The sequence below is a fragment of the Tachypleus tridentatus genome, chromosome 7 (genome assembly GCF_004210375.1).
Source record: "Tachypleus tridentatus isolate NWPU-2018 chromosome 7, ASM421037v1, whole genome shotgun sequence".
Taxonomy (NCBI): domain Eukaryota; kingdom Metazoa; phylum Arthropoda; class Merostomata; order Xiphosura; family Limulidae; genus Tachypleus; species Tachypleus tridentatus.
The window spans coordinates 110,685,919-110,706,915 of record NC_134831.1 but is presented as its reverse complement, the minus strand read 5'-3'; the positions used below and the strand labels follow the sequence as shown (position 1 = coordinate 110,706,915).

General features: G+C 34.8%; 1 protein-coding gene across 7 annotated transcripts in view; it reads right to left on the bottom strand.

Moving 5' to 3' along the window:
* Positions 1 to 20,997, bottom strand: part of Pfrx (6-phosphofructo-2-kinase/fructose-2,6-biphosphatase) — a 99,814-nt gene that overhangs the window by 38,038 nt on the left and 40,779 nt on the right. For 4 of the 7 annotated variants that reach the window (XM_076513588.1, XM_076513593.1, XM_076513591.1 and 1 more), the window contains exons 1-4: positions 17,956 to 18,425; positions 3,858 to 3,983; positions 2,962 to 3,058; positions 1,928 to 1,991 (exon numbers count right to left, since the gene is read on the bottom strand). In XM_076513588.1, the coding sequence (XP_076369703.1) occupies positions 1,928 to 1,991; positions 2,962 to 3,058; positions 3,858 to 3,983; positions 17,956 to 18,019 (351 nt within the window). In that variant the 5' untranslated portion in view covers positions 18,020 to 18,425. Of the gene's footprint in view, positions 1 to 1,927; positions 1,992 to 2,961; positions 3,059 to 3,857; positions 3,984 to 17,955; positions 18,426 to 20,997 lie in introns of those variants that run through there. The other 3 variants (XM_076513590.1, XM_076513589.1, XM_076513592.1) reach the window with 1 other exon arrangement.

Genomic DNA, 20,997 nt, shown 5'->3' with positions numbered 1-20,997 from the left:
AACAGTTGTTTTATCATTGGTCAACACAGAAACAGTGATTTTATTATTGGTCAACACATTCACTTTCCTGATACAATGTTAGCACAGAAACAGTTGTTTTATCATTGGTCAACACATTCACTGTCCTGATACAGACTACATCAACACAGAAACAGTTGTTTTATTATTGGTCAACACATTCACTGTCCTGATACAGACTACATCAACACAGAAACAGTTGTTTTATTATTGGCCAACACATTCACTGTCCTGATACAGACTACATCAACACAGAAACAGTGATTTTATTATTGGTCAACACATTCACTGTCCTGATACAGACTACATCAACACAGAAACATTTGTTTTATTATTGATCAACACATTCACTGTCCTGATACAGACTACATCAACACAAACAGTTGTTTTATTATTGGTCAACACATTCACTGTCCTGATACAGACTACATCAACACAGAAACAGTGATTTTATTATTGGGCAACACATTCGCTGTCCTGATAGAGACTATGTTAGCACAGATACAGTGGTTTTATTATTGGTTAACACATTCACTGTCCTGATACAGACTACATCAACACAGAGACAGTGGTTTTATTATTAGTCAACACATTCACTGTCCCGATACAGACTACATCAACACAGAAACAGTTGTTTTATCATTGGTCAACACATTCACTGTCCTGATACAGACTACATCAACACAGAAACAGTTGTTTTATTATTGGTCAACAGATTCACTGTCCTGATACAGACTACATCAACACAGAAACAGTTGTTTTATTATTGGCCAACACATTCACTGTCCTGATACAGACTACATCAACACAGAAACAGTTGTTTTATTATTGGTCAACACATTCACTGTCCTGATACAGACTACATCATCACAGAAACATTTGTTTTATTATTGGTCAACACATTCACTGTCCTGATACAGACTACATCAACACAAACAGTTGTTTTATTATTGGTCAACACATTCACTGTCCTGATACAGACTACATCAACACAGAAACAGTGATTTTATTATTGGTCAACACATTCACTTTCCTGATACAATGTTAGCACAGAAACAGTTGCTTTATCATTGGTCAACACATTCACTGTCCTGATACAGACTACATCAACACAGAAACAGTTGTTTTATTATTGGTCAACACATTCACTGTCCTGATACAGACTACATCAACACAGAAACAGTTGTTTTATTATTGGCCAACACATTCACTGTCCTGATACAGACTACATCAACACAGAAACAGTGATTTTATTATTGGTTAACACATTCACTGTCCTGATACAGACTACATCAACACAGAAACATTTGTTTTATTATTGATAAACACATTCACTGTCCTGATACAGACTACATCAACACAAACAGTTGTTTTATTATTGGTCAACACATTCACTGTCCTGATACAGACTACATCAACACAGAAACAGTGATTTTATTATTGGTCAACACATTCACTGTCCTGATACAGACTACATCAACACAGAAACATTTGTTTTATTATTGGTCAACACATTTACTGTCCTGATACAGACTACATCAACACAAACAGTTGTTTTATTATTGGTCAACACATTCACTGTCCTGATACAAACTACATCAACACAGAAACAGTGATTTTATTATTGGTCAACACATTCACTGTCCTGTTACAATATACATTGTAGACCATTTGTGTAAAATACAGAATTAGGAAATATTACATAAGTATTTTCTGACTGTCTATACAAACAAATTATTCCTCTGTATGTTATGTTTCTACAGTTACCATCCATTCAACCAAATTATATTGATTACATGAGCAATTGCAACCCTTTGAGGGATATGAGAATCTCTAGTGAAAAATAAAATATTTTAAAAGGTGAAAACATCGACAGTACGATGAGATGTAGAATATAACTTGTACTTACTGCTACTTCACCGTTATCTTCTAACCATTTACACATGTCTTCAAGAGCATCCATTGCACATTTACTAAGGAGTAAAGATGTAATTCAACATTAGAGTCCACAACAGGCACAAGTCAAGATGCTAGTGTTCTATAAGGTACATTATTATCTTAAAGTAAATGTTAATAATACTTTATAATATTTATAAAGAGTTCTAGTGCAGGTCCTTTAGTTGAAATAATTATGACTAAACACATTTTCACAGGAAAAGTATCATAAGCAAATCTGTTATAATAACTAGTTTTTGTCTGCCCTTAAATTAAGCATGCAACTTACTACCTAATGAACTCACTATTCATTTCAACTGATGTAAACAACATTATTAGACATTTCATATAACATATTAAAAACTCAAAGTTTCTTTTAAAATGGTATAAAGTTGTAGAAAAGCATTATATGACAGTTTTATGTACACTACAGATAAGTATTAACTAAAGTAAAAATTGTGCACAAACTATAGTGTTATCTCTTCTATCAAATATAACTTGTACTTAATAAAGACTTCACTAATGTTAGGCCTAAGACAAGTTTAAACTTGTAGATTCTGGTGTCTGTAATAAGAATTGTTTTTCTATTATTCAAGAAATCCTGTATTTAAAGAAGTACTGTTACAATAAGATACTAATATAACCAAAAATGTTTTCCTGGTCACTGCTGCTTATTAATTATTACTACTGAAAACTCAAAAAAAAATTTTAAAGGTGAATTTCTATCTCTTTAACTCAGTGTATGCATAAGAAGAGATGTATCTTTGTTTCAGTAGAAGCAGACTGTATTACGGCTCTAAAAACTTTAGTAGTAGATCTTCTGTAACAAAACTACATATTTATAATATCAGTTTTTAGGTGGATTTCACTGTTATCTTTCTTCACTCCTACAACTCAAAATCATATGGATGGCCTTATAACAATAAGGAAACTTGTCTGAAATTAATTATTAAAAATTACAGGCAGGCTAAAAACATTAATTGTGTTTCTTAATAATTTCTTACTTACTTGCGTATAGCCATGGCTTCTTTATTATCAGGTCGAAAAAAATCATGGTTTCTGTAAGCCTCTGTAGCTTGTCTTCGATACTCTCCAACATTAAACACTAAAATATGTCAATCAAGTTATTAAACTTAACTTCTTGTCAGACCAAACTACCTTCCTATAATGAAACTAAATACCAGTCTAACAATGAACATAACTAATAAGATATATTTTCATAATTTTAATGTTTAAAATGCAATGTTTCATCATTTGGGTGCCCTCGTCATTAACAATACTCCTTACCCTAAATCCAGCGATATCTCATGAAGTCCTATCAGTTTAGAAGCAACATTAAACACTCAAGAAGAAACTAGATCAAGCTATACAATCTGATTTATTTTTGCTAGAATAAACAAATCAGAAATTGAGAAGTTTTGCATTATCACTTTACTCACACTTCAGTTTTGTATATATAGCAGTAAACTCACAACTAACTTTTACTTCTAAACACAAAACCTTATGGTAAATATTTGACAGGTTTGAAGCTTTAAAGAGAAATAAAATATGACATTCTGTAGGACTGTAAGTTACTGTGACAAATGCTATATAAAATATTTTGATGTCAAGAACAAGACATGAAACTACAACTATAAAAAAAAATTTCTGAATCAATCATAAACAGACTCCACTTTCTCTACTCAATTAACTGTGTAGAAAAATTTACTCGTTTGAATACTTTAAACAACAACAATTTAACGAATAATGTGCAAAAAATAAAATATATTTTTCTCTACAAGTGGGTTTTCTCGACATCACTGAAAATATATATAGTTTAATAGAACAAGGAAAGGTTAGCTAAATAGTTTCACAGAAAGAATCAACAGTTACAAGATGTACTATTATTAAATAACTTTATTTACCTCTGGTATGAATACCTATCCAATTCAAATAACGAGTCAGTTTTCTGGCCATGTACGTCTTACCCCTAGCTGGCAGACCCACCATAGCTATCACGTGGGGAAGATTGACATAATTGGTCCTGTCCCCTAGATATGAGAAGCAAAAAATAAATAAAAACACCATGCACTAAGAAATATCTTCTATAATCTTGAAAAAGTAGATGTTTGTATTAAAAAACATTTACATTTATAATTAAACAGAACACTATGATTTCACTGACACAAGTTCTCTTATACTAGTTTACCAGTAGTTGTTTGTATTAAAAAACATTTACATTTATAATTAAACAGAACACTATGATTTCACTGACACAAGTTCTCTTATACTAGTTTACCAGTAGTTGTTTGTATTAAAAAACATTTACATTTATAATTAAACAGAACACTATGATTTCACTGACACAAGTTCTCTTATACTAGTTTACCAGTAGTTGTTTGTATTAAAAAACATTTACATTTATAATTAAACAGAACACTATGATTTCACTGACACAAGTTCTCTTATACTAGTTTACCAGTAGTTGTTTGTATTAAAAACATTTACATTTATAATTAAACAGAACACTATGATTTCACTGACACAAGTTCTCTTATACTAGTTTACCAGTAGTTGTTTGTATTAAAAAACATTTACATTTATAATTAAACAGAACACTATGATTTCACTGACACAAGTTCTCTTATACTAGTTTACCAGTAGTTGTTTGTATTAAAAAACATTTACATTTATAATTAAACAGAACACTATGATTTCACTGACACAAGTTCTCTTATACTAGTTTACCAGTAGTTGTTTGTATTAAAAAACATTTACATTTATAATTAAACAGAACACTATGATTTCACTGACACAAGTTCTCTTATACTAGTTTACCAGTAGTTGTTTGTACACCCAAAGACAGTTTGTTAGAGAACATGAACCATCATCAACTGATCAGATCATATAAAGTAATGACTATAATTCTGTGGTACCCATAGTACATGTAAAGTTTACTGAGGAGCATGAACCTTTGTTGGCTGATGAAAAACAAAACTACAGTTCTAAGATAGACAGAATATATCTCTAGCTTTTTGTTCTTCACTTAAATGATTTTTAAAAAGTTAGAATACAAACACATTTAACACTATTCAAGGCATAAAGTTTACTGTCTCCACAGATATTACTGAAATAATTTAAACTGGATTTGAGATAAATAAAAATGATAACTAGTACAGATTGTGTGATTAGACAGAACTAGTCCATCTTAAATGTTTTCAGATAGGTAGGTAGATATTTCATGTTTATTGGCACAAATCTACTAGGCTACCTGTGCCAAACAAGATGTAGTATACTATAACGGTATATGGAAAGTAAGGTAGAAATATGTAATATTAAAACACACCAGGAAGACTGAAGCATTAAGTTCAACTTGCTGTCAGTCACCTGAAGTTGGCTTTTTCAGTCCTAGGTTCAGATCAAAATAAAAATTAAAATTGTAAAAGAAATCATGCTAAAACAGTATATAGTCCAAAAAAGACCTTAAATTAAGTTAAAAAGACCAATGGCTCTTAAAAATGTAAAAACATGAGTGAGGTGGCCAGTTATCACCCATGACCTGTGACCAATGTCACAACGTCTTCCCTTCAATCTTTACAGAAACAAGATGGACAAAGAGCTAATGAAGGCTTGGCTTGAAAAAAATTAATATTTCACTACTCACTCCAGGTCAACTACCAACTGGTTTACAGTTTGGATTTGATAACTGGACCACAGTCCATGTACGAAACAGGAACGGTGTTGAAAGACCCAGAGCAGATGAACTTTGCCGTTCTGTCAGCTAGTTCATTTCCATAAATACCAACATGACCAGGCATCCAAAACAAACTGGCTCAGTTTGTTTTAGATATTAATAAGAATAGGATGGCATCTAACATGGAATGATGTCAGGGCTAATAGACAGCTGAGTAAATCAGTATAGATCATACAGTTCGTATATTGCATAGTTTTAATATAATTCAATGCAAGAGAAATGGTATACAATTCAGCAATGAACACAGAAACTGTAGAGGGGATTATGTGTGTTACAATCAAACTGTAACAAACCATGGCAGAGCCTACAGAGTCACCTAAACCATCTGTATATATGGGAATGGATGGATCGTTTGAAAGATGTTCAGCAAATAAAGAGTGATATTTCCAATAAGGAGTACTGGCCTTCCTCAGATGACTCAAAGATAGGCTACAGTTGAGGATAGTAATTAGCCATGTTGGAAGAGGTCAATCTGTTGATACTGCTGTGCTATTCAAAGATAGATCCAATTTTTCTGATTGTGTCTGAATACGAAGGCTAAAAGGAACAATGGCAGATTTTCTATTATAAAAAAGCGTGACCCACTGAGAATGGAAAACACAACCCCAAGTAGGATGCTGTTGTAAAGAGCAAATTTTGGAAGCATACATAAGAGACAGTTGCAAATGGCAAATATACAGAAGAGGTTCATGGGACTCCACATACAAATTTTGGACTGAAGAAGTATGAAAGGCCCCAGTGCAAAGCCGAAGCCCCTGATGGTAGATAGAATCCAACATTTTCAGTGCTGAGGTTCTGGCAGAACCATAAACCATAGATCCATAGTCAAGTTTGGATCAGATAAGGGCACAATAAACTTTAAGCGTGGAGTATCAATCAGCTTCCCAAGAGGTGGAAGAGAGGACATGGAGGATGCTCTTACACATTTGACATGAAGTTGCTTGATATGGGAAATAAAGTTTAGTTTACAGTCAAATATAAGACCTAAGAACTTTGCCTCAGGGAGAACAGGAAGTACAACTTATCAATACAAAGTTCTGGATCTGGATGAATACCCTGTTGGCAGCAGAAATGTACACAAACAGTTTTAGGGAGAGAAAGTTGAAAACCATTTGCTGTGGTTCACTTAAATATATGACTGATTGCAGTTTGTAGCTGCAGCTCAATAAACCTCATGTTTGATGACTGACACAATATGTGAAAGTCATCAACAAAAAGACCATTTGCAATAGCAGGGGGTAGCTGTTCACTGATGGCATTAATCTTTATAATGAAAAGTGTGACATTCAGAACACAGCCTTGAGGGACTCCAAATTCCTGTGGGAAAAAACGGGAAAGTATTGAGCCACATAGACCTGGAATCAGCAGTTTATTAAAAAATGATTAATAAAAAGTGGCAAATTGCAACACAATCTGTATGAGTGAAGGTCTCACAAGATGCCATATCTCCATGTTGCATCATAAGCTTTCTCTAAATCAAAAAAAAAGAAACATGTTGCTTCAAAAAGGCTTCTCTGACTGGTCTATCATGAAGCGTTGTCTCCAGAACCCACACTGAGTGGGTGAGAGACTCTGACTGGTCTATCATGAAGCGTTGTCTCCAGAACCCACACTGAGTGGGTGAGAGACTCTGACTGGTCTATCATGAAGCGTTGTCTCCAGAACCCACAATGAGTGGGTGAGAGACTCTGACTGGTCTATCATGAAGCGTTGTCTCCAGAACCCACAATGAATGGGTGAGAGACTCTGACTGGTCTATCATGGAGCGTTGTCTCCAGAACCCACAATGAGTGGGTGAGAGACTCTGACTGGTCTATCATGGAGCGTTGTCTCCAGAACCCACAATGAGTGGGTGAGAGACTCTGACTGGTCTATCATGAAGCGTTGTCTCCAGAACCCACACTGAGTGGGTGAGAGAAGGTTGTTTGAATCAAAGAACCAAACAATACGAGCATTAATCATCCTCTTTAAAGTCTTACTGAGACAACTCAGCAATTGGATGATAATTCAAAGAAATCTTTGGATCCTTCCCAGGTTTAAGAACAGGGAGTACAATAGCTTGGCACCAGGCATCAGGAGAGACATTCTCCTGCCATATCCAGTTAAATACAGCCAAGAGAACAGTAAGAAAGGAAAGAGAAAGGTGGCATAGCATCTCATAATATACATCATCAGGTCCAACTGATGTATTGCCAGACCAACGAAGTGCAAGTTTGAGTTCCACCAATGTAAGAGGGCAATTGTAGTCATAGGGATGATAAGTCAAAAAGGAAAGAGGCAGTTGTTAAACTTGTGTTTTAATAGCTAAGAAAGGAGATGAGTTTGAAGAGCTAGATACATGAAAGAAACATTCACCAAAAGTATTGGTAATGCTCTGAGCATCAGCAATTTCATGGTTATTGAATATTAAGATAGAGAGGGGGACAGAAGTATACCATCCACTCACCTTCCGGATGTTGTCCCATATGACTTTTGAACTGATGGTTAATGAAATGCTGGAGGTGTATTTAATCCAAGATTCCTTCTCACTTTGATGCCTAACTTGCCAAGCCTGTGCATAGGCTTGCTGAAATGCAGTGTGGTTTGAAAGCATGGTACATCTACAAAATTCATCCCAAGCATGTTTCTGAGTTTTTTATGTTATATAACAAACAGAATTCCACCAAGGGTGGGGATGTTGTGGGAAAGATGTTGAGGTTTTGGGGATGCACTGAGCAGCTGTTTGGACAATACAGTTAGTTACTGCTGCTACACAATCATCTATTGAAGATTTACATAAGATGGCAGGATAAAGTTCTGAGAGAGCAGTGAAAGAGGACCAGTTGGCCTGGTACAACTTCTACCAAAGCACATAGGTCAGGTGGCAGTGACCACAGCCAATCTCTCCTAATATGATTGGAAAATGATCACTACCCCATGGATTGATGTAAACAACCTCCCAAGAAAAGCAAGTGAAAAGCAAAGGAGAGCAGATAGAAAGATCTGTAGCAGTAAATGACTGACTGGATCCATGAAAATAAGTGAAAGAGCCAGTATTGAAGAGAGACAGGTTGTGATTCAGGAGCATGTGCTCTATAGCATGACCCCTCACATCAATACTAGAACCACCCCAGAGGGGATTATGCCCATTAAGATACTCCAAAATTAAAAAAGGGGTGGCAGTTGCTCAATGAGGGCATCAAGGTCTGTTGGATGATAATTTTTTCCAGGGGTACGGTACAGAGAGCAAACAGTGATGGTACAACCCAAGGAGATATGGATGGCTACAACCTCCAAGAACGTATTAAATGACAAGGGCCAGGTTGGCACATGTTAATCAACCAACAATGCTACTCCCCCATGTCCTTGTCCTGCACATGACCTGTCATTTCAATGTAAGGAGTATTGTCGAATTGTGACTGTAATAAAAATGTTTCCTGTAAAGAAAGACATTTGGGTTGATAAAAGTAAATCAAATCCTTGATGTCATCCACATTTGATTGAAAACCTCGACAGTTCCATTGGATCAGTGTGGCCATTTTTATTTACTTTGGAGGAGAGTATGGCAAGAAGACCTTCTGCTTGTGACCAGGCTTTTTTTCTTTACTGGATATGGGTCAGTCACTCTCTAGTGATCCTGCTCTAGATCGAATAGGCAGGTTGATGTTTGTAAACATTCTAGTGATTAAGGACGTGAACGAATGGTTTAATTTTTTGGGTGTCAAGAGAGGAAGACCCTATGGAAACACCTGGGCTTGAACAAGGTGAAGTTGGGCAATGACTGAAAGATGTGGTAGGGACAGAGACAGAAGTAGATACTGATTCGTTAAGTTTGTTGATTTTGGAGGGTGCTAGATTAAGATGAGCTGTTAAGGATTCTGTATAAGGCACAGAAAGGTCTGTCTGGGCTCCTACTGTACTAGTGGAACAGCATAAGTCCAAGATGGAATTCAGAATAGTAATTTCCCGAGCCTCTGGGTAAGTAACATTATGAACTGTCTTTAGACATTGAACTTCTTTCTCTTCTACCCATTCAGGGCAAAAAGTAAAATAAGAAGGATGTGGTTCCAGAAAATAAATCATTTTCACAATATAAAACATGAACTTGTCTACAGATATCAGTCAACAGAAGATCAGTTTTATCAGATTTCTTTGGTTTTATGAAAATAATTTTTTTGTCACTTACGTTGTCCTACAGAATTTTAAATCAGCTATTGAAATAAATATATAACCTTCACTTTGGTTTTCTAATCTAATACTTTTATAATGGCAAAATATGGAACTTTTAAGACAGGCTCGTCTCTTTTAGCATTTTAACATTAAAGTGAAATACTTTTTTAATTCTCAGATAAACCAAGATGATAATTTATTGTTAGTATGTTACTTTTGAGTTAGATTCTAATTATGAAATTTATCTTGTTTAACCACACCAATAACGCTACGTAACACAATTTACTTCAAGACATCTATTGTAAATATGCGCAGCAAACCTGTATAACGTGTATTTTCAAAACCTTTAAGAAATTTCAGTAAATCACGAGAGAGTCACAAGGTTTCTCCTGTTATCATCTAGTGGTACAATAATGAACCAGAATAATTCAAATAATTACCACTTGCAACATTTTAATCAATAGTATCATCGTATTCTTATGATCACTTGATACTGTGTGTCGAAATGTTCCAGTTATTAAAATTATGAGCTTCCTTAGTGTAAAGGTGCGGTAATTTTACTTTTAATTAATTAATGTTTATTAGATTCCTAATTAAACAATAATGAACCAGAAACCACAAACTTGATCGTCACTGAAACGCCCCTGGTGGAGACCTTACGAACTTCAATCAATGCCCACATTAACATACAATTTATTTCTGTAGAAATTTAAAAAGGCTCCACGCTCAATACTGTTTTTAGTTAATAGTTTCCTTTTTAATAAATTCCATTTGTTACTACGGCAGATAAGTGACATTTACATAAACAATTACATCGAAAAGCTTACCGTGACGTAAATGATTGCATTGTTATAAGTTTCGCAAACATCCTATCTTGTTTTCTCTAACAGCACCCTTAGTGACTTCTATTAAAACTGTGGTTCCTGTCATACCATAAGAGTTTGAACTAGGCTTAGGATGATATAAGACCTTATTCCACCAAATCACAATATACAATAATAAAATCGCGTTGTAGAAATTATCACGATTTGTCGCGAAAAAAAAGTACGTTTACTTTAGCATTTTTTGTAGGATGTCATTAATAAGTCATACTTATTTAGTTTTTATAAATAATATATATCAACAATCGGGAACGTCACATGGATGCAACTTGAAGGGGCACAAGAGCAGTTGCATAATCTTTTGGGGTTTGTATCAGTTTTTAATTTTAGGGGCATTACACGTAATTAAAATGTTCAACCATCTTCATTTAACAACTTGTCAGCCATTCGGCCGTGTTTTCCATCCTCCGTATGGTAACTACTGTTTACGAACTAACAACTTACATGGCGTAAATTTAGGAAACTGCTCTTAAGTTTTGATGACTAACTGATTTGACAATTTAAAGTCATCTTTAATTTTCTAACTGCAAAAAACCTAACTCCACTTAAAACTGTTGCCACCCTACTGAGACATGACATGATCAGGTGGTTAGGGCGCGGGTTCGAATCATCCCAACTAAACATGCTCGCTCTTTCAGCCGTGAAGGCGTTATTATATGATGCTCAATGCCACTATTCGTTGGTAAAAGAGTATCCCAAGAATTGGCGGTGAATGGTGATGACAAGCTGCCTTCCCTCCAGTCTTACACTACTAAATTAGGAACGGCTAACGCAGATAACCCGCGTGTAGCTTTGCTCGAAATTCACAAAACAATATCCCTATAGAAATGTGGTTGCCCCCTCCACCAAAAAAAAAAACAACAAAAACACCACGTGCGTGCAGGAATTAGTTGACAGAAATGACGGCGGGCGATAAAGACGTTTCAGGGAACCACCACCTGCTAGAATCAATTTATACCATTTTACAAAAACTTGCCAGACACCTCTGTTCGCTCTCTACTATTAAACCGATAAACAAACACTACACAGAAATCCTTTAATTTAACTTCGTTGTTTTGTTAAATAATATAACAACTATTTTCTTCACTTAAAACTATTAACATGTTGACGACAATGATATTGTATCCAACTAACTGAATATCACTGACTACTTTATTTGTACACTTCTACCACAAGTTTAAACAAGATGTCTGGGATATTTCCCGATCGTCCTCTAGTATTTTAATACTTTTTACGAACTCGTGTAAAGGCGTGTGTTTGTGTGTTTTTCGTATAGCAAAGCCACAAAGGGCAATCTGCTCATCCCACCGAGGGGAATCGAATCCCTGATTTTAGCGTTGTAAATCCGAAGACATACCGCTGTACTAACGGGGGGCCGTGTAATAGTACCTCTCGCATCAAGGCACATCTACCGTTTGTTTCAAGGTACAAACATTTATTTATGAAACGCTTGTTATTCATATGATTTAGAGTTTCCACAAGTAAAATGACATCTGGTTTCAATGCGGTACTTGTAGTCCACAATTAAAAATTCGATTGTGATATTCTAAATTCTATCCAAAAATATATTCCATAAATAAATTACTTTCTCCATACATACACTACTGTAAAAATACTGGCAAAGAAAATAAAAACCACAGGAACTAATGTTTAAATACTGGCCAACAGAATCAATAATACAGGAACTACTGTCTATAAATACTGCCCAACAGAAGCAACAACACAGGAACTACTGTCTATAAATACTGCCCAACAGAATCGATAACACAGGAACTACTGTCTATTAATACTGCCCAACACAATCGATAACGCAGGAACTACTGTCTAAAAATACTGCCCAAAAGAATCGATAACGCAGGAACTACTGTCTATAAATACTGCCCAACAGAATCGATAACACAGGAACTACTGTCTATAAATACTGCCCAACAGAATCGATAACACAAGAACTATTGTCTATAAATACTGCCCAATATAATCAATAACACAGGAACTACTGTCTATTAATACTGCCCAATAGAATCAATAACACAAGAACTACTGTCTATGAATACTGCCCAACAGAATCAATAACACAAGAACTACTGTCTATAAATACTGCCCAATAGAATCAATAACACAGAAACTACTGTCTATAAATACTGGCCAATAGAATCAATAACACAGAAACTACTGTCTATAAATACTTCCCAACAGAATCAATAACATAGGAACTACTGTCTATAAATAATGCCCAATAGAATCAATAACACAGGAACTACTGTCTATTAATACTGCCCAGCAGAATCAATAACACAGGAACTACAGTCTATTAATACTGCCCAACAGAATCAATAACACAGGAACTACTGTCTATAAATACTGCCCAACAGAATCAATAACACAGGAACTACTGTCTATTAATACTGCCCAACAGAATCAATAACGCAGGAACTAGTGTCTAAAAATACTGCCCAAAAGAATCGATAACGCAGGAACTAGTGTCTAAAAATACTGCCCAAAAGAATCGATAAAGCAGGAACTACTGTCTATAAATACTGCCCAACAGAATCGATAACACAGGAACTACTGTCTATAAATACTGCCCAACAGAATCGATAACACAGGAACTACTGTCTATAAATACTGCCCAACAGAATCGATAACACAGCAACTACTGTCTATAAATACTGCCCAACAGAATCGATAACACAGGAACTATTGTCTATAAATACTGCCCAACAGAATCAATAACACAGGAACTACTGTATATTAACACTGGCCAACAGAATTAATAACACAGGAACTACTGTCTATAAATACTGGCCAATAGAATCAATAACACAGGAACTACTGTCTATTAATACTGTCCAATAGAATAAATAACACATGAACTACTGTCTATAAATACTGGCCGACAGAGTCAATAACACAGGAACTACTCTCTATAAATACTGTCCAACAGAATCAATAACACAGGAACTACTGTCTATAAATACTGCCCAACAGAATCAATAACACAGGAACTACTGTCTATAAATACTGCCCAATATAATCAATAACACAGGAACTACTGTCTATTAATACTGCCCAATAGAATCAATAACACAGGAACTACTGTCTATAAATACTGCCCAACAGAATCAATAACACAGGAACTACTGTCTATAAATACTGGCCAATAGAATCAATAACACAGAAACTACTGTCTATAAATACTGCCCAACAGAATCAATAACATAGGAACTACTGTCTATAAATACTGCCCAATCGAGAATCAATAACACAGGAACTACTGTCTATTAATACTGCCCAAAAGAATCAATAACACAGGAACTACAGTCTATTAATACTGCCCAACAGAATCAATAACACAGGAACTACTGTCTATAAATACTGCCCAACAGAATCGATAACACAGGAACTACTGTCTATAAATACTGCCCAACAGAATCGATAACACAGGAACTACTGTCTATAAATACTGCCCAACAGAATCGATAACACAGGAACTACTGTCTATAAATACTGCCCAACAGAATCGATAACACAAGAACTATTGTCTATAAATACTGCCCAACAGAATCAATAACACAGGAACTACTGTATATTAACACTGGCCAACAGAATTAATAACACAGGAACTACTGTCTATAAATACTGGCCAATAGAATCAATAACACAGGAACTACTGTCTATTAATACTGTCCAACAGAATTAATAACACAGGAACTACTGTCTATAAATACTGCCCAGCAGAATCAATAACACAGGAACTACAGTCTATTAATACTGCCCAACAGAATCAATAACACAGGAACTACTGTCTATAAATACTGCCCAACAGAATCAATAACACAGGAACTACTGTCTATTAATACTGCCCAACAGAATCAATAACGCAGGAACTAGTGTCTAAAAATACTGCCTAAAAGAATCAATAACGCAGGAACTAGTGTCTAAAAATACTGCCCAAAAGAATCGATAACGCAGGAACTACTGTCTATAAATACTGCCCAACAGAATCGATAACACAGGAACTATTGTCTATAAATACTGCCCAACAGAATCGATAACACAGGAACTACTGTCTATAAATACTGCCCAACAGAATCGATAACACAGCAACTACTGTCTATAAATACTGCCCAACAGAATCGATAACACAAGAACTATTGTCTATAAATACTGCCCAACAGAATCAATAACACAGGAACTACTGTATATTAACACTGGCCAACAGAATTAATAACACAGGAACTACTGTCTATAAATACTGGCCAATAGAATCAATAACACAGGAACTACTGTCTATTAATACTGTCCAATAGAATAAATAACACATGAACTACTGTATATTAACACTGGCCAACAGAATCAATAACATAGGAACTACTGTCTATAAATAATGCCCAATAGAATCAATAACACAGGAACTACTGTCTATTAATACTGCCCAGAAGAATCAATAACACAGGAACTACAGTCTATTAATACTGCCCAACAGAATCAATAACACAGGAACTACTGTCTATTAATACTGCCCAATAGAATCAATAACACAGGAACTACTGTCTATAAATACTGCCCAACAGAATCAATAACACAGGAACTACTGTCTATAAATACTGCCCAACTTAATCAATAACACAGGAACTACTGTCTATTAATACTGCCCAATATAATCAATAACACAGGAACTACTGTCTATTAATACTGCCCAACAGAATCAATAACACAGGAACTACTGTCTATAAATACTGCCCAACAGAATCAATAACGCAGGAACTACTGTCTATAAATACTGCCCAACTGAATCAATAACACAGGAACTACTGTCTATTAATACTGCCCAATATAATCAATAACACAGGAACTACTGTCTATTAATACTGCCCAGCAGAATCAATAACACAGGAACTACTGTCTATAAATACTGCCCAACTGAATCAATAACACAGGAACTACTGTCTATAAATACTGGCCAATATAATCAATAACACAGGAACTACTGTCTATAAATACTGGCCAACAGAATCAATAACACAGGAACTACTGTCTATAAATACTGCCCAACAGAATCAATAACACAGGAACTACTGTCTATAAATACTGCCCAACAGAATCAATAACACAGGAACTACTGTCTATTAACACTGTCCAATAGAATAAATAACACATGAACTACTGTCTATAAATACTGGCCGACAGAATCAATAACACAGGAACTACTCTCTATAAATACTGTCCAACAGAATCAATAACACAGGAACTACTGTCTATAAATACTGCCCAACTGAATCAATAACACAGGAACTACTGTCTATTAATACTGCCCAATATAATCAATAACACAGGAACTACTGTCTATTAATACTGCCAAATAGAATCAATAACACAATAACTACTGTCTATAAATACTGCCCAACAGAATCAATAACACAAGAACTACTGTCTATAAATACTGGCCAATAGAATCAATAACACATAAACTACTGTCTATAAATACTGCCCAACAGAATCAATAACACAGGAACTACTGTCTATAAATACTGCCCAACAGAATCAATAACACAGGAACTACTGTCTATTAATACTGCCCAGCAGAATCAATAACACAGGAACTACAGTCTATTAATACTGCCCAACATAATCACTAACACAGGAACTACTGTCTATAAATACTGCCCAACAGAATCAATAACACAGGAACTACTGTCTATTAATACTGCCCAGCAGAATCAATAACACAGGAACTACAGTCTATTAATACTGCCCAACATAATCACTAACACAGGAACTACTGTCTATAAATACTGCCCAACAGAATCAATAACACAGGAACTACTGTTTAAGTACTGGCTAACAGAATCAATACCACAGGAACTACAGTTTAGAAATATTGACCAACAGAATCAATACCACAAAAACTTCTGTTCACAAATACTGACTAACAGAATCAATACCAGAAAAACTTCTGTTTATAAATACTGACCAACAAAATCATTACCACAAAAACTGCTGTTTATACATACTGACCAACAGAATCAATACCACAAAAACTGCTGTTTTTACATACTGACCAAAAGAATCAATACCACAAAACCTACTGTTTAAATACTGGCCAACAGAATCAATACCACAAAAACTGCAGTTTACATATACTGACCAAGAGAATCAATACCACAGGAACTACAGTTTACAAATACTGACCAAAAGAATCAATACCACAATAACTACTGTTTACAAATGCTGACTGACAGAATCAATACCACAAAAACTACTGTTTATAAATACTGACCAACAGAATCAATACCACAAAAACTGCTGTTTACAAATATAGACCAACAGAATCAATACCACAATAACTACTGTTTACAAATGCTGACTAACAGAATCAATACCACAAAAACTACTGTTTATAAATACTGACCAACAGAATCAATACCACAAAAACTGCTGTTAATAAATACTGACCAACAGAATCAATACCACAAAAACTGCTGTTCATAAATACTGACCAACAGAATTAATACCACAAAAACTGCTGTTTATAAATACTGTCTAACAGAATTAATACCACAAAAACTGCTGTTTATAAATACTGTCTAACAGAATTAACACCACAAAAACTACAGTTTGCAAATACTGACCAACAGAATTAATACCACAGGAACTACTGTTTAAATAATGGCCAACAGAATCAATACCACTGTGAAATCTCAAGGTGTTTCACTCGCTCTAATCTTATAAGAAATCGATTATTGTCTGAAACTTAAGAACTACACACACCACTCTAGTAACCCTAAGAAATATCACATCACGACAACACGCATTATTCAAACTTTTTCCATCAGTGTGGAGCGATTTTTCAAGCACTCCCTTCCTGTTCTGTTTCTTTGTATTTAACTAATAAATCTACATAACTGTTAAATAATTAAAATTAATATTTAACAACAAATTCTATATTATATGCTTAATAAATGTCTGAATGCCCAATTACCTTTAAAAAATTGCCAAGGAAAATTTCAAGTTTCAATATATTTCCATTTTCTTCAGTGTGCAGTTAGCTGGTTTCTTATTGCAACCTTCATTCATGATTTCATTAAATTTTATTACTAAATAATACTAACACAATATCTCTCTTTATATAACAGCAACAGAATAACGCTAACAAACTACATGATTTACAAAACTTAAAATCTGTAAGGCTGACCTTTACTCAAACTTGACCTTTAATTGAAAATTTAAAATACTCACCTCTTGCTCGCGCATCCTCTTTCATCAGTGGATGGGAATTCACAATTTTCCAATCCACATACATAGTTGTAGTTTTTAATAATTACGTCAGGTTAATACACTAAGTAAGTTATTATTACCAGATTTCCGATATGTTAAGCCTGCTACAGAAGAAAGTGGTTGATGAGATAGGCCTCCAAAAAATAGAATCTGGGTAGGCCTGAATATTCAGTGTGTAGGAGATTTTAACGACGGTCGTACGTATATCTGCAAATTGTCGAATCAAGTATGTAAGGTTTATTAAACGGTTAGGACTTTAAGACCAAATGCTCAGCGAAAGAAACCCAATTAACCTACGTAAAAGTCATTTTCGCTCAATACCAGCGAATCGACTTGCACGAAGGAGATAAGCTTTAAACCTCTGCTGACTAAAGACAGAAAGAGGTTAAACTGCTACTGTCACAACTCGTGGAATAAAACCTAGTGGATACGGTATACACGAGTGTACAAGTTTTAACAAAATTAACTCTCGTTTTTGTTGTGCTTAACGTCCTGTTTATTACAACAGAAAACCACCTCCATGACACGCCTTTCGATCAGCCAATCATAGAACAACGCAGAAGCAACAACGATGACGTAAGAAATCGAGCAGAGCAGAATTTACACAAAGCTGCATTCTGCTCCAGCTGTTATACATCTGCTAAACTAGATTACAGAGTGTAGTGCGAGAAGTCTCTTCTCGTAACAGCATATTTCTCGATTGCAAGCTATGTTACAGGCTCTAATATACGTGTACTTTCCCAGTTCAGCTAATACAAAAAAACTATTACTTAAAGCTCAATATAATACGTGCTGTACTGCTTCCAAAAACTTTAAAATGAGCACATACAATTTTATTTTACTAGTACGTGACAAACGAACTTATTCATAGAAATAAACCAAGAGGAAAATCCTATCATTAATCAAGAATCGAGACAAATGACAAGCTATAAGAATTATTTATGTCATTATTGTGTGAAGACGAAAAACCTATCCAATCAAGATAAAAACCACTTCCACACTGACCTAGACACAAGTCCTGTAACATGTCAGCGTCTGTAAAACTGGACATATAACTGTTAAAAAGATATACCCACTTACATAGTGACCAAGATACACGTCATATAGTGTTAATATCTGTAAAACCGAGATATAACTATGTAACCTACACTACCTGTACAACTGAACATATAACTATCAAAAATATACACCCACTTACATAGTGACCAAGACACGAGTCATATAGTGTGTTAATATCTGTAAAACTGAACATATAACTATGTAACTTATTAGTATCTGTACAACTATAAAACCTCACATATAAAGATGTTACTAGATGCACATACAATAGAATAAAGAAATGAGAATTTAAAAGATAAATTACTCTAATTATCGTTGAGTTTATTTCCCGTTTTCTAGATGTTGTCTTGAGCAAAAGCTTTTTGTTCAGCCTGTCTGTCATCGACAAACTACCGCTAAACAGATAATAAGCGAGAATGTAATGAGATATAAACACAAGATTAAAAAAAAACAAACACAAGTTAACGTCAAAAAGTTTGTTAAAAAAACTTGACCATTTTAACAGGTTAAAAGAAAAACAGTTTTAAAATTTTATAAAAAAAAATGAAACACCCATTAATACAAAGAGGAGTAACACTACATAAAGAAAACGTTTTGTTTTTTTATTTACTGTTTGGTGTGTTTGAGGGATCGTGTCATAGGGCGATTACTTTAAAATAGTTAATGGAACAACCAGTTCTATTACAATGTCAAACTACAGGTTACGTAATTTAAATGCAACATTAAACATTTTCGTGTGTTCAGTGAGTATATACCTGATATCTCCTGTGTTTGATCTCAGTTGCCACAAATAATATAACACGTTAAACATTTGGATGTACTGGTAAAACTGATTAACAGAATAAAGTGACTTAAGGCCTTTGACTGTTGCCCTATAATAAATGTAAGGGCAAGTGTATGTTATATAATATAACACGTTAAACATTTGGATGTACTGGTAAAACTGATTAACAGAATAAAGTGACTTAAGGCCTTTGACTGTTGCCCTATAATAAATGTAAGGGCAAGTGTATGTTTAAGTTTCATGTGACACGTGTTTATTATTTGGAAACTGGCTACAGCCAAGTACATTTTTTAAATTTTTGTGTTTATAAGGAATTAGAAGTTTACTAATGAGCACGTGTTTAATAGTACTGTCGTGTTTCGACATCAAAGCTGTCCAGCCATATACAAATGATATGTGTCCTAAATGGTGAAATCTTAAGTGTAAAAGGAATGTTTTTATAATCAGTTTACGATGTATGTTGAAATGGGGTTGTTTTTATAACTACTGGTAAGATTGAAGCTAGGGAATCTGTGAAAACTTGGAAAAAATATTTGTTGTGTGTATGTGGATTATGTTTATTACTGGTATGCTAGTCATGTTACAAACAAGGAGCACCTACATACAGTTGTTGTTATAATTCTGGTCGATACTGAAGAGACTAAGTCATCTGGCGAGTTGTTATTTCAGGTTGTTTCTCTAGGGTGACTGGAGTGACAGTACAAGTAGCTATGTATGTTCATCAGTTTGTAACAACCAGATATAGTGAGATAGCCACCATCAATTATTGTAATACCCAGATGTAGTGAGATAGCCACCATCAATTATTGTAATACCCAGATGTAGTGAGATAGCCACCATCAATTATTGTAATACCCAGACGTAGTGAGATAGCCACCATCAATTATTGTAATACCCAGACGTAGTGAGATAGCCACCATCAATTACTGTAATACCCAGATGTAGTGAGATAACCACCATCAATTATTGTAATACCCAGATTTAGTGAGATAGCCACCATCAATTATTGTAATACCCAGATGTAGTGAGATAGCCACCAATTATTGTAACACCCAGATGTAGTGAGATAACCACCATCAATTATTGTAATACCCAAATGTAGTGAAATAGCCACCATCAATTATTGTAACACCCAGATGTAGTGACATAGCAACCATCAA